This window comes from Nicotiana attenuata, chromosome 3 (assembly GCF_001879085.1).
Source record: "Nicotiana attenuata strain UT chromosome 3, NIATTr2, whole genome shotgun sequence".
NCBI classification, from domain to species: Eukaryota; Viridiplantae; Streptophyta; class Magnoliopsida; order Solanales; family Solanaceae; genus Nicotiana; species Nicotiana attenuata.
Window position 1 is genome coordinate 63156362 of NC_031991.1, and position 15189 is coordinate 63171550.

Consider the following 15189-nt stretch of genomic DNA (forward strand, 5'->3'; position numbering starts at 1 on the left):
GGACAGTTGGGTCATGCGTGCATGCACACAACAATAGTAGCACAAACACCCAAGAAAACCAAGGGGAAGGATGATTTTATATTTTAGTTCTTATCAATACATTGATGTCTAATTGATAGGAACATGCTAGTCAATAAAATCAATGGCCCAAAGCCAATATTCAAAAAGATATTACAAACACTTAATAGAATTTATGTATATATTTTTATTTATAGTTTACTCCTCAAACTTTTTGAGAAATAGAAACAGTTCATTCAAATATATTGAGTTAAATTTGACAAATGAGATTGTCATAATGAGCAAAAAGAGAATAGATTGAATGCACGCGAAGAAGGAAAAACTAGAACCAACAAGGTAGGTATATTTACAAATTCGTGAGAGATAGAAACTTAACTTAATTTTTCATTCAGTTGAACAACCGCTACCAAAGCTAAAAGAATTTGAAACCTTTTATTTATGTTAAAACACGAAACCCCAACACAGTATTAATCGAATTTTCCACCCTACAATTGTAATTACAATTAATTATCAAAAAACTTCATTATTTTTTTGTATTCATTATTTGACCTTTTTATTTAATAAAAAATTATTTACCACAAGAAAACTGCCATCTTTGTTTAAAGGTCACAATTAATTGTTAAAGATTTCATTATTTTCTTGTGTTCATTAATTGACCTTTTCAATTAAACAAAATGACTTCATCATTTCATTGCATTATCATGATATTACAATTGTAATAAATCTACTTTACAAGAATTAAGTTATTATTTCAATTTTTCAAGTTTCCAACTAGAGAAGTTTGTGTAATATTTTAGAACTTTGAGTTAACTACTAAAATCTCCATATTTGTCAATAATGTTTTTGATAACAAGAACTAAGGTAGTGTATTGATACAAATAGCTTTAGTGGTCTCACCCTTTAGCTAGCCATAAATAGAAAAGAATTTACAAAACACCTAAAATAAGCCAGTATAAGATGATAATGCCCTTAGTTACAACATGCAAATTAACCTTTCTTTTGGTTTATGTGCTTTTTGTTAGGATTGGAAAACAAATAGTTGCATATAAAGAACATAAAGTTACGAAACTTGAGGATGAGAAAAAAAAAATTATTGCCTATCACCTGGAAAAAGATACAAACCTGGGTGACATAGTTCCCATACTGATCTTGAGCAAGAGCATAAGCAGAATCCAAGATTTCATGCACTATACACTGACTTTGAGGGTTTTCTGAACAACGTTCCAATACTCTCTTTGAAAAATTCACACGAAATGAGATGCGTCAATTGAAATATAAAAACAAAGTACTCATATATCATGGTACAACGTAGTTTAATATTACCTGGATTACACGGCAACCATAGGGATGAGTAGACAATATAGCTACTTGGCTTTGGAATGAGGAGATAATAAAGCTAATTTTTTCGGTAGGTATGCACTCGATGCATTTTTGGATAACATGGTTCCCATTTTGATCTCGCACACACCTTAGTACATGCCCATTGAGTTCATGGACAAGTTCTATTTTCTGATTAAGATCGATAACTTCTAGGGCCTAAAAAGAACATCAACAACAAGATAATTCATTTTTGATCATAGATAAGAGACGTGACTTCTTTTTTGAGAAAAATAAGACATGGCATCTTTAAGCATAAAATCACTCGAATTACTTGGATGAAAAAAGAAAAAAGAAACCCCTACACTAGAGCACACAAAATAGTAGCAGAATATATTTTCACTTCTCCGATACAATAATGGAGCCGAGGGTCTACCAGAAACAACATTTTTACCTTCTTAAAATAGGGATAAGGTCTGCGTACACAATACCGTCCTCCGACCCCATTTGTGGGATTTGTGGGATTACACTATGTTTGTTGTTGTTGTTTCTCCTATATAATAATGAAATAACTGTATGGCCTCAAACTACTGCCCTAAGCACAATTGTAGACCATTATGTATAACCTATAAAAAGGACACTACAATTTGCTTTTTTTTTTGTTTCTTTATTTTTCTACTTACAATTTGCTTTCATTTTTAAATACAATCTGAATCAGCTCGAGATCTAGTTGATTAGCAATATACGTAGGCGCTTGACAATATTTGAGTTTAAGTTGAAAAAAAGTCTACTAAAGTTCACGTTGAAAGATATTTTTGGAAGTTAAAGTTACGTTTGGACATAAACTTCATTTGAAAAAGAAGTAGAAGATTTGTAGCGAAAACTAATATTCCATTTGAAATACACCTTCTAAATAAGAATTTCAATATCTCCCTTAAACTTCAAATACTAAATTTCAGTATTTGCAACTACTTGTGGCCAAATATTGAAATATTAATTTAACTGTTTGCCCAAATAGGTAAGTGAGTCTACAGAGCCAAAAATTGGTCGGAGAAGCCCATCAATCGAAGTATATATCATCAAAACTTTAATGACGTGCAAATCGGTTAGAAGGCTAAAATATGATATATTAACAAATTTGCTAAAATTTAAACTTCACCATTATTGATTTATTGATGATATTTCTTAGAGAGCATGTATATCAAGAAATTCTTCAACATTGAGTGGCTATTCACCAAGTCAAATCAAGGATCCTACATCACGAAACTCTTCAAAAATTCAGCTACTATTTTAATAGTCTCTCCTTTTTATTGGGGGAGGGGGGAGGTACTATTTCAATCAAGTTTCTTAGAAGTACATTAGCAACAAAAGCCTACTCGAGGGCACTACTTCTACATGATGTAGTGGACAATATTGTTTCCAACATTTTTTTGAGCAAATATTGTTTCCCACATTTATGCAAGCGTGATCTGATTCAAGTCTAGAATGATTGAGTAATACTGACAAGTAACTGGGGAAAACATTGATGACTATATACATAGGTAAATGTGACTACCGCTCTTTAAAATCTAATGGCCAAGGCTTGGAAGCTTATGCTCTTGTGCAACAATTTTTTATTCATAAAAAAAGGGCAGGGTGCACTAAGCTCCTGCTATGCGTGGGGAAAAAATGTTGCAACGCCTACCATGGGGCTCAAAACCACAACCACAAGGTTAAGAGCCTTGCACTCTACCAATTCACAAGATAATAATTTTATTGATTGGGGATATCCCCCTGGACTGTGCATGTCATGCAAGAATAACGACCACCTTCTGATTCTAATTATGTTTGTGTACTTGAATTGAGAATATACCTTTTGAATAACACGACAGCCATACATTTGCAAACTTAAAGGCAGCATCTGTCCTTTTAATTGACATGCCAACATCTTTCTTTGCTCATGACTTCCATGCTCAAAGAACTGGACACAAAATTCAGATATGCAATGGTTTAACATGCTGGAAGGTCAAAGGCTCAAGGGTTTGAAAATCTTAAAAATGTCAAGACGAGACGTAAGAGTACAGAGTGGACACCTTTTGAATGACATAATTCCCAAACACATCTGTCATTAGTTTTGAAGCATGTGGAAGAATTTCTTTGAAAACAGATGCCTTCTCTTCAATACTACAATTTTCCAATTTCTGCTGTATAAACCGACTCCCATGCTGATCAACACTGAAGTTAAAGAACCATTAACTTACCTTCACATCTTCGGGATTATAAAGAAATTTTACTACACAAGATACATGGTAAACATATACTACCTGAATTCAATTACACGACCTGCAATATCAGGGAGGTCAATTCTTCGAGCATTGCTTTGTTTCAATTCTTCGAGAAATGAATGTCTTTTAGAATCATTAAAGCTACCAGAACCTCTTTGTGCAGGCCATCCAGAACACAATCCAATATTTCTACCCGAAGTAGGGGTAGATTTAATTTCACTCCTTCTACCCATAGGGGATCCTGGCAATACAGGACTACCAAGAGGAGAGGCTGGAAACTGTTGTGCGAATCCCAGGCCTGACGGACTTCCAAAATAACTATTACCAGGAATTATCATTTTTCCAGGACTTGGTAAGTTCAGGCTTCCAACTGGTGGACGATTAAAATTCTGTTCAGCAATATAAGAAGGGAGATTTGGCTCCATATTTGAGGCATAAGCATCAACTTCTAGCCCAACCAGGCCCGATGATGGAAACCGCATATACCGACCAGGAGCAGTGTGTGAATCATCAATAGGATGATGAAAATACTGCATATGGAAAGGATCTGGGAAAGAAGGATGCACCATTAACCCATGATGCCCATAAAACTTGGTTAAATGTTGCAGATCACCAACTTGTGGAATGTTTTCTCTTGGCGTAACACTTTGACCACTGATGCTTCGTCCAGAACCAGCATTAATATGCACAGATAGACCAGAATGAGATGGATATCCAGCTACAAATGGAGGAAGAGAAGGCGAAGCCAAAGCATATCCCCCTACATTGTAATGAGGGGCATATACACCAGGTGGACTCAAGTTAGAATAGTATGGGTTGCCGGAAGCCATATAGGCTGCAGCTGTTGCATATAGAGGAGGCGTGAGGCCAGAACCTTGAGGAACTGCTTGTGCCTCAACTGAGGAGAACCAGCTATGACCATAACCTTTTGCTAGGCTACTCTGTAGTGTATTAGTCCCAAGAATATTTGCTTGAACTTGTGGGCTATTAACTTGGTAAGCTGCGATTCGTTGGGAGTGATACTGCTGCTGCTGTTGCTGTTCCCCTCCATTCCTACCATGAAAATATTGTTCATCCTTGTTGTTACTAACCTCTGGAGCTGGAAAGTTCTTTGAAATACCTGATGCTATCCCATCACTGACTAAGAGCTCATTCACCAGAGGTGCATCACTAGCTGATATTTCACTCTTCTGAGGGGAAGGAGACCTCCCAAGACTGTCAACAGAAGATTCTTTTTCAAGAGAAATGGCCAAAGACTGATCGGGGACAGCTATATCATGGTCACCTGAGACATCCGCACAAGCGCCTGCACCTGGTTTATTTGAAATGTCAACGGAGAGACCTTCCAGTTTAATAGATTGAATATCACAATCAGTTGGTTCGTCCACAGCAACATGACATGAGGGCCGAGATTGATTGTAAACTGGTGATGGAGTGCGAGGGAAGTCCTCCTGTGATCAATTAGTCAACAGTATAAGTAGCATGGAACATGAAAAATAGCACTCCAGAAGTCTAGACGACACTATCTTCTCATTCATTAGCACAATGTACCCACAAGTCGTGGCAACATGCCTAGTATTTCAGGCCTAACTAATTAGAGATTAGTGTACCAAGCAATTAGATCATCACTGTTTCCCAACATCAGCAAGCCACTACAGTATCATGAGCTGAAGGCCCCACAACTGTAACCATTGTTAAGTTCATATTTTTTTTATTCGTTAAAACACAGACTACCACAGAGAGAATTCAATGCAAAATTAGAAGAAGATTAAACAAAACTAGCATTCCAACATATGAAGTTTATGGGCTGGGTATTTATCATAGCTCGCCAATCAGTGCGGATACACGCTTAAGAAAAATTAAGTAAAACTTCTTAGATGCTGACAAGTCTGCACATGCAAACAGAAACTTGGAAAAAGAAAATAATACACATAATGGGAAAGGTATTCTTAAACTTCAATACCTGGATTAGGTCAACTAAACTTTTATGTTGACCGGCAAAGGAGGCCATGTGCTGTCCTGAAGCACGACTTTGGGCCAGATTGTCTGAAGCACTTCGTGGTAAATTTTCATCTTCAGGCTCCTCATCATGAGTTGAAAGAGAACTTCTACTGACGTGCACGGATGCATCCCCACTATTGTCAGAAGAATTTAACTGGCAGCTATCACCCAGATCTGCAAAATGGTGTGCCAAGTGCATGTTCTCCCTTGAAATAATAGGAGGAGGAAGCCTAGGATTCAAGTTGATATTAGAGCTGTAGTAAGCAGAATAGGAGGGATCAGCACGCATCTGCTCTTCAGACTGCCAGTTTTGCATGGCACTGTCTAAGCTTGCCAAACTCAACTTCCGGCCAGAGCTTTGATCATGGACTAGGTTACCAAAGGCTGAAAATGAGCCCTCCATACTTGGAGGCGCACTACCACTACGATTTGGAACCTTATTTCTATTATGCCCATGAATCTTATGACCTTTAAGAAGCAATCCCAGTTCATCAGCTGCCACTTCATTCCCAGGGGACACAAAGGAGACCATGTCCTTGGAAGGAACCCACTTTTCTGTTCTACTGTCTTCGAGTATTCTCATAGGGCTCTCGGTTGCCATGCTCAAGAGTAAGCAAACATATTTTAGCAACAAAAGTTTTCAGATATTTTATCCGAAGCCTTTCATCAATATCACATTAGGAGTCGACTCTCGACACAAAAGATGCTAAGCTGCGACGGCTACATATAATCTCTGGCAACTGCAATGGCAGATTTAGATCATAACCTATAGGGAAATAGAAGAAAATGTTTTTGTCAAAGAAAAAGAACAGGAAACAATTCACTCTCTCCAAGATTAAATGCAGTGAGATTTGTTATAAATAGGGATGGACAGATATATTTATTTAGGGACCACTAGAGTACACAAACACAAAATTTACTTGCTATTTCTAAGTATTCGCCATGTAGTCAGAACTCACAATCTACCCTTGATCAGAGGAGAAAATGATTGATGATAACATTGATATCTATGTCCACCAGCCTTACATAGTTAACCTATTAGATAATAGAAAAATAAATAACGGCACAAGGTTTCCAAACTTCTCAAGAGTGGTCAGCAAGGCTTGAACAACCGTAGTTAGTTTTGAAACTTAAAGCTTTTGCTTTCCATTTTATCCATAAAATTCCATTTTATTCAAAAAATTTCATTTTTCTCTTTTAGTGATTTAAAGAACCTGAATGGTTTAATTGCCTAAATAGAATTGTATTTGGTATATGATACCCGGAATAATTGTGAAACTTTATTTTGCATATTAATGTCCAATCCCTTAAAAAATGCCACCAGAGACTAATATAAGAAACATTACTACGACAAAATGCATAATTCCCATTAGAAACCGCACAAAAGTTCCTGCTTGTAAGATGCTATCCCAAATTACCATGCTCCGCGATGACACCGTATCAGCAGGATATTTGGCACCCAAAAGGGGAACTACGTGAGTAAACAGCTAAAAGACACTATTTGGACAAAATATCAACAACAAAAAAGCGACTATAAGTCACCCAAAGGTGAATTTAAAAAAAAAATCAAAAGATAATTGAAAAACAGCTATTTCAATAAAGCAAAAACCTTTAGACCCAACGGCTCTGGTAGAATCGCTTGCTAACCCTGATAGGAAGAAAGAAGACAGGGCAAGGGAGAGAGAGTACAACAAAAACAAGGAGTAGAGTGAGTCAAACTGTAACATAAGAACCCTAGTAAACTAACCAACAACACACACATGTATAGAGTAGAGTGTAGGTGAAGTGATTACAGACCTGCAGGAGCTGCTGACCGACCACAAGGAGAGAGTCTGCTATAAAACTTCCCGACGGTGTGTGATGATCAATTCCAGAGGCAGCGCAGAGCTATACTTAGAGGAGAGAGAAAGAAGGAAGAAGAATTGAAGAGTTTTCTTGTTTGTTTAAAATTAGATTACAAATGTCGCTTGTAAAACCCCACCACGGGGTTTGAAAAATCCTCTCTTGCTCTATTCTTTCACTATTTTATTCCCTCTCTTTATTTATACGCACCATTTTGTCCAAAATGAAACTAAATGACGTTTATACCCTTTTTATAACACTTAGTGGGCGTTTGGACATAAAATGGTAAAATTCCAAAATAGGGTGGGGGGGGGTGGGGGGGGGGGTAAGTTCAAGTGAAAATGGTATTTGAAAAAGTTTAGAGTTGTGTTTGGACATATATTAAATTTTGGATTATTTTTTAAGTTTTGTGAGTGATTTGAGTGAAATTTTTCAAAAATAGTTTTTTTGAGTTTTTCAAATTTTCGAAAATTTCCAAAATGCATCTTCAAGTGAAAATTAAAATTTTTATGAACAAACGCTGATTTTGGAGAAAAGTGAAATTTTTTTGAAAAAAAAAGGAAAAAATTTCTTATGTCCAAAAGGTCTCTTAGAGTAATGTTTCTAGTATTTCTTATTCCATATATACGTTCAGGATTTAAATTTAATATGCTATTCATTGTACTGTATATTATGTGTTCAAATTTCATATTTGTTGAGATTTTAGTAAATTTTTACTTATATAATATTATACTATATATCAAAAACTATGAATCCGAATGAACCTAAAAGTTATATTTGAACCTGCATGCATACCTTAAACTATCTTCTAGGAGACACCAGACGCCAAATCATTTCTACGATAGACAAAAAGATGGTTGCTGCGAAGCTAATCCAAAATCTTTGTTTTTTTATAATTTTTAAATGATATAGAGAATCACTAGATAACATAGTTGAATGATGTTTGTGTTTTTTTTTCTAGTACACAATTCCTTTAGTTTAACTTGACCTAATACATAAAAAGACAATTTACTTTCAACACCACTGGTTGGTATATGATAAATTCGATATTGTACATTTTAAAAGTTAAAACTAATTTTTTATCATAGAAAAGAGAAATTTAACACTATTCATATATCATATAGCAACATGTGGTCAAATGTTTGACTTACAAGAGATAGAAATAGAACATTAGATCTTCACTTACATTATTTTACACTCACAGATATTGAACTCTACAACACCACTGGTAAGGCCCAAATTTTGATGATTTCGCAGTGAGGTAGATGGTTTGGTTAACTACTTGCAATAAAATATCCATTTATTATCATGTTTTTGTTAGGCTATAAAATATGGCTTTGTTTTAATCAAGTATGGACCAAGTTGATTGTCTACATTTGCTAACTTATCATTCTTAGAACAATGCAATAACTTGTGTGTTTTTCCCGTTATCTAGAGTCTTTGAACTTGTCTATGTATTAGTTAATATCCAATATCTAAAATCTTTTACTAAACAAATTACAACCGTTGGATGAAAATATTGCTCGCTACGATTAAACAAAATTATGAAATATTAATTACTTTAATTTTTACTCCTATAAGATACTAGGAAAGCTGCATTAAGTTTGTAATTCCATGATCACGGTGTAGGCAATGGCGGAGCCAGAATTTTCATTAAAGGGGGTCAAAATATATAGTATATACACATTTTTTTTACTATTACCTAGCTACACAGTGTAATTTTCCGACGAAGGGGTATCGGTTGACACCCCTTGAGTGCATGTGGCTCCGCCCCCTCCCCCTGTTTTCCAAGTCCGAGAGGTTGAAAGCACATTTATTTCAAACATAAACCTTTACAATATGCATTTAGAATTCATAGTCTTGTCACTCCATCATGTTCTATTTACATGTCTTGCAAGATTACATATTACGAATCAGGAACACAATAGACGCTTGCACTATCTGCAATTAGTCTTAAGCATGTCCAGGGAGGACCCTTTTTCTTTTTCTTTTATTATTTGTGTGCAGTAGACTTGCATTCTGTACACACTTATAAGTGTATGCTGCAAAGCTAGTAACCCAACCATGCAGATGGTATAGGTTGAAACTTTTGCTTGGCACATGCCAAAAGATCGCAGTACTCCACATGATTCAGGCAGTCACGGAAGTCTGTGAAAAGCCTTTCAAACACTCGAGATTGGATTTTATAAGACCTTGAGTACGGGAAAGGTAGGATCACCTGCAAAAATATTGAAGGACAGACAAAGCACTATGTTACTAAAGAAAGCATGAAAATTGTCTGAACTATAAAGTAAGATAATTGCATCAAAAGACTCCGGAATAAGGTGGAAATCTTTCACATGCTCTATTTGTTTTGACGCTCTTACTGCCATCTTTAATATTTGGATAGTTAGCCTCTTATAATCAAGCTCCTACCACATAGCAAAACTTGGCAGATAAAACAACATACAACTTTTTTTTGTTTTTTTGATAAGTATAAAACAACACAGAACTATCACTACAGGTTGATTTAACAACTATTGGACACAAGCACACATCAAGAACTCTGATTTGCAGACACTCCAACCCCCTCTTTTGACCTTCAGAAAGACGATGCTCATAACAAGACCATCAATACAGGACACACACACTGATTATAAGAGGTACGACAAAGAACAGAAGATTTTGTGATTTTGCTTACATCCCCTTCTGATGCAAGACGCTTTAGTAAATCAAATGTTTGCTCATTCTCTTCCAAGTTGTCGATCACAGCCAGCCATATTATTGAAGCAAGCTCATGAGCCATGTCCCTCGACTTACCACAGGCAATAAACTGATCTGGAGAAACAAAAAGATAAAGCAAGATTATGGGTTGAGAAGGAAAAGTTAAATAATGGGTTAATATCAGGATACTGTGAGTGTAGAGAGCGTTAAACACTAAATAGATCCACGCTTAATTCCAATAGATGGGGCCATATCAAAGTTAGTTTCTGACTTGACACCTATAATATAGACATGCGGGTGCATCTACACAGAAGAACAGCACAACCAAACATAGTCTTCTGAGTCTATACAAGTACAGATTAAAGAAAATGTTCCTTCTCCAAATAGTCCTCAAGGGATTGTGATATCAAAGCCACTTCATAAGCTTGTTTGCCCTGGATTTTTGAACTGATATCAGATCTCACCGGAAGATCTCATGTATGTTGCATAATTTCTTTTTTACAAGTGTCTGCTGCATAATATCATATTTCTGTTTCAGAATGACAGAGAAGCCATAAAAGAGGTAAATTTAACTTAAAAAGTAAGAAATAACGCCTAAATAAATTATGGCATGATCCATAGTTTCTCCATGGCGTCACTTTTCCTGCTCAATGGTACGCCATCTAATTTCCGAGTGTTCCTTCACAAGCTAAAGCCGTGGTACAGCTTCATTGTCGGGCTAGCCATAGTAATCTGCAAGGCAGCCGATAAGCTGATATTCTATACGTAATAGCATTAATCAGTTAAAGCCGTAACTGTTCGAGCAAGTAGCTCCTTCTGGGCTCTGATGCACATAGTTTCTTCCAATCTCACTAGTTCCACTAGAATATAGCACAATCATATTGTTGTTCCAATGACCCCTTCTCCGCCTTTTATTTCTATTCATTTCTGAAGGGTATTTTGGAACAGTCTGAATGGCTGTAACGGCTCCTTCCAATGTAGCAATATTGTACATTGGTTTGGTTTTAGCCAAGGGTTTATTTAATTCTTTTCCGAGGTTTCTGCACAGTGCAGGGATAACTGTGAGATGCAGAGAACCTCTACTCATTAAAAAAACCTTACTCCAAAAGATATATTGTTGAGTATTAGAATGACACAGGTTCAAATGGACAGATATGATATAGAGAATCTGTAGCTGACTCCAACATATTCTGAGCTAACTTTTCTCAGACCGGTATACAAATTCAAAGCACATGAAATAAAGCAGGCGCTACCACCCCATCTTAGATCTGTTCAAAATCCAGAGAGGATACCCGATATTGTATCTCTTTCCAAATATCCCCACTCTTAATAAGAGAAAATGAAGTCAAATGATATCAAGGAAAACTTAACATCCAGAGTTTGGAAGTTTCGAGCTCAATAGAGTAGAGGCATTAAATCTCTACCAGCAAAGGCATGTGCCTAATTGTTTGGGCATTATGTTGTCCAAATCAAAGCTCAAGTAAAGCCAAGGAAACTTAAGACACACTTCAAAGAAACCTACCATCTGAAGTTGCTATGCACTTAAGTCTTGATTAGACTGATAATACCTGCACCTTACTTCATTGGTTTGAGATGAAATATTAAGATTTCCTGCAATTATCAGCTTAAGGACTGTGCTCTCTATTATATACAGAAGCAGAATGATGCAACTCGGAACTTGGCACGTTTTTAAGTAGCGGACGCCGTAATCCTCATGGTGGTAACTGCAATGGCCTTTCACCAAATGAAGATTAGGAAGCTTTTTGTATCTTCTTTATCCATTTACCTTTGCCTCAACTTTATACATCAGTGGTGTAACCCACCATGTTTCAGAAACAATTTATTTTGTACTTCAAATTTTGATGATATATTAACCTTCTATTAGCTTTATTCTGTTGTGAAAACATCAAAACATAATACCTAGTGCAGAGTGCTACCGGTTTTCGAACTAAAAACATTGGTGTGACCTATCAAGGCTGAGTCTTTTTGCTATTATTCTTTCGGGCAATGGTTCTTAACATTTCCCTTGCCAGAAAAGGATTATGCTGATTTTCTACCTAGTTCCTTTTCCCACTAATATAACCTTTTGGGAATAAAGTATCTTGTTTATGAATGAGAAAAAAACGACAGAGAACATGATTTCCTTTGCACATGGAAGTGCTAAAGCTTTCAGGAAATAGGAAAGCCAGGCCAAGATTGTCATACTGAAATCCTCACATCTGAAGTATCTCTTTGGATCTCTTAATATAAGAAACAGCAAGAGGTCCGTCAAACGAAAAGAGGAATAGCAGAAATGTAGGTCATTAATGAGACTGTACCTATGATGGTTCCATGAAGTACTCCAGACAAAGGTGGCATTTTCGAAATTTCAAGCTGCTCTTTGAGAAATAAATAGACATGACCAACAATCTCGTCGTCCACTTCTTCACCCAGAGAAAAGATATGTTTGCTGATATACAGTGCAGCATATCTCCTGAAACAAGGTAATGGCACCAGGATGTCACTCATAGAGAAAACATGAAACAAGAATTGGCAAATTTTGATATAACAAATCAAACATGATGTCAAATTAACTATTAACCTTAAGATGCTCTAAAATAAGCTTTTTTCTTCGATCTTATTCATTTTAGAGTGCAGACCAACGTCGCTGTCTGTTCTCTCAGAATATAAAGGAAGTATAGCTAACTTCAAAGCTTACATTCTTTTGATGACGAACTTCAAAGCTTTCATAAACATAATTCTTTTCATCATATCTAACTTCATACAGTCATATGCTTTTTTAACAGTCTAGTGCCTATCTTATCATAAACCAAAATGACTATTCCAGGAATATGGTGATGCAAAGACAATCCATAGTGTCATGTTTTATCCAGAACGGGTGAAAACTTTTGCTTTTGAATATATCTGGAATATTTTTAAGATAAAGTCGAAACTCTTTTCTCCCTCCAAATTATCATGCTTTTACTTTGGAAAGTAAGAATTGAAAATCAAGGCATTGAAGAAGAGGACATTCTGAATTGTAAATAGGGGTGCACTAAACTTTCTAACTGAAACAGTGACATCATTTCAGCATGAACTCAAAATGCAAGAGAGACATTCCATATGGAAACTAGGAGCACCAAACAACTAAAAATGAATTGAATGAAATGGCGGTAATATCATGAGATGTCTTTAAGTTTTCAAATGCCAATTAATGAAAATTTTCAGTAATTTGTTTCCCCTGCCTGCACAATAAAAGAGTGCACATCAGCTCTTTCCTCCTACCTTTTGCTCAAGCCTTGAGGAATAGGCCCTGGCCATCTCTTAACGTGGCGAGCTAGAGGAAAAGTTCTGAGAAGAGCAGCATTCCACAAGAACTCTTGCCGAAACAGATGAGCCCAATGTTTCTTAACACAAGACAGATGTCCCCAGTCAGATATAGGGACGCAAATAAAAATTTCTACAAGCAGATGATCTGGAAGCTTCCCAAAAGCACAATCAGCGGAAGACAGAGAGACATGGTTGCCTTCGTTTGACATCGGGACAAGAAAACCACACTATCTATATGCATCACCAATGAAGAAGAACTGGTTCTGAGTAAAGAGAATAAACAAGTCAAAGGTGAAAAGAACAATGACAAGCCAACTTGGAGTTTCCACGAAATTACCATAACTTGAACAATAAATTCCACAAATTGAAGTTAGTAAAGCACTAGGTATCTACACCACCATGATCGACGATACTAATTCTAGCATTATCTGACGCATAAGAAATCCATTTTTTGCTTTTCAGAATAATCAGGCAATGGAATGGTGATGGAACAATTATCTCCACACTGATTAGGAGGTAGGAGTTTCTACTTTTTTGACATTTAAAGACTGAAAACCCAAGTTAGTTAAAAGGGCGGGGGAAGAAACTGATTCTACGGAAGTAGGTTAAATTACAATTTGCGGAAAGGAGAGCGGAACCGCAAGAGCTAAAAAGGGGAACATACCGATTAAGAATTGACCCCTTTGCAACGCAGCTGCGCTCTCTCTCTCTCTCTCTCTCGGCAGCTTGTGTAGCTTGAGCTCCCACTGCGCTAGGGACTGACGATAGAGAAAACGAGAGACGAGAGGATCGATATGCCCTTTCTGTACCGATGATGATACCTTTACTCTCTTTTGCCATTCATTTCCGTCCACTCCATTTAACCACCGCTATCATTTCTCTCTTAACCTCTCTCTTCGACTCCCACAGTTCTTTCTTTTTGACTGTACGTGACCGTTTGACTAGACGATAATACATCAAACTTATCATTTTTAATAATATCGAGAAAATTTCCAAATCAGTCCCCTAAGTTTGTCATATTATTATTATTATTATTATTATTATTATTATTATTATTATTATTATTATTATTATTATTATTACTACTACTATTTCCTATCCATGTATATAGGAGTGTGTATATATATATATATATATACAGAGAGAGAATTTATATATATGAATAAAATTTTGTATTCGTTGATATGAAATACACGTGTGTGTGTATATATATATATATATATAATATATATATATATATATATATATATATATATATATATATATATCATACTAGTCTTAAAATATGCGCGTTGCACGTGCATTTCATATCAACGAATACAATTTTTTATAAAATTACATAGATATTATTTACCAAAGTATCTGAATTATTAAATAAAATTTTAAAAATTCCGAGTACATTTATCTAACTCAATAAAAGAAGATTTCTTTATTGACACTAGTTTTGACAATACTTTTGGAAAGTGTTTTATTAACATTTTCTTCGAAGAGGAATAGTTTGAAATAGCTAACATTTTTAACATTACCCACCTTAAATATTTTACGTAAGATTTTAGCTAATTAAAAAATAATTGTGAGCTCTTGAGTTTTGCTTTAAGTTTTCATCTCTTGGTATCTTGAAGTGGAAGACTTCTAATGTCGCCTTATTCTAGGTAAAATAAAAATTTCTAAAATCATATATTCTTGTGAAAATTAACTTAGTCAACTTATATAAATAATCATATTGAGACTACAT

General features: G+C 35.7%; 2 protein-coding genes across 7 annotated transcripts in view; both read right to left on the bottom strand.

Annotated features, from left to right (window-relative positions):
- LOC109223920 (pumilio homolog 5) overlaps window positions 1–7603 on the bottom strand; it is a 10101-nt gene extending 2498 nt beyond the window's left edge. Inside the window, exons 1-8 of one of the 4 annotated variants that reach the window (XM_019388404.1) lie at window positions 7398–7603; window positions 7210–7248; window positions 5563–6340; window positions 3639–5050; window positions 3408–3549; window positions 3188–3295; window positions 1342–1554; window positions 1141–1251 (exon numbers count right to left, since the gene is read on the bottom strand). In XM_019388404.1, the coding sequence (XP_019243949.1) occupies window positions 1141–1251; window positions 1342–1554; window positions 3188–3295; window positions 3408–3549; window positions 3639–5050; window positions 5563–6201 (2625 nt within the window). In that variant the 5' untranslated portion in view covers window positions 6202–6340; window positions 7210–7248; window positions 7398–7603. Of the gene's footprint in view, window positions 1–1140; window positions 1252–1341; window positions 1555–3187; window positions 3296–3407; window positions 3550–3638; window positions 5051–5562; window positions 6367–7209; window positions 7249–7397 lie in introns of all 4 variants that reach the window. The other 3 variants (XM_019388402.1, XM_019388403.1, XM_019388400.1) reach the window with 3 other exon arrangements.
- On the bottom strand, window positions 9242–14392 carry LOC109223921. 3 transcript variants are annotated; one of them, XM_019388405.1, is made up of 5 exons: window positions 14119–14378; window positions 13410–13717; window positions 12464–12618; window positions 10123–10259; window positions 9242–9660 (listed from the first exon to the last, which is right to left on the bottom strand). In XM_019388405.1, exons 2-5 carry the CDS (start codon window positions 13661–13663, stop codon window positions 9493–9495), a joined length of 714 nt encoding a protein of 237 aa, XP_019243950.1. In that variant the 5' UTR covers window positions 13664–13717; window positions 14119–14378; the 3' UTR covers window positions 9242–9492. The 3 variants fall into 3 exon arrangements, with proteins under 3 accessions (XP_019243950.1, XP_019243951.1, XP_019243952.1); XM_019388406.1 differs by having other exon boundaries at window positions 13410–13685; window positions 14119–14250; XM_019388407.1 differs by lacking the exon at window positions 13410–13717 and having other exon boundaries at window positions 14119–14392.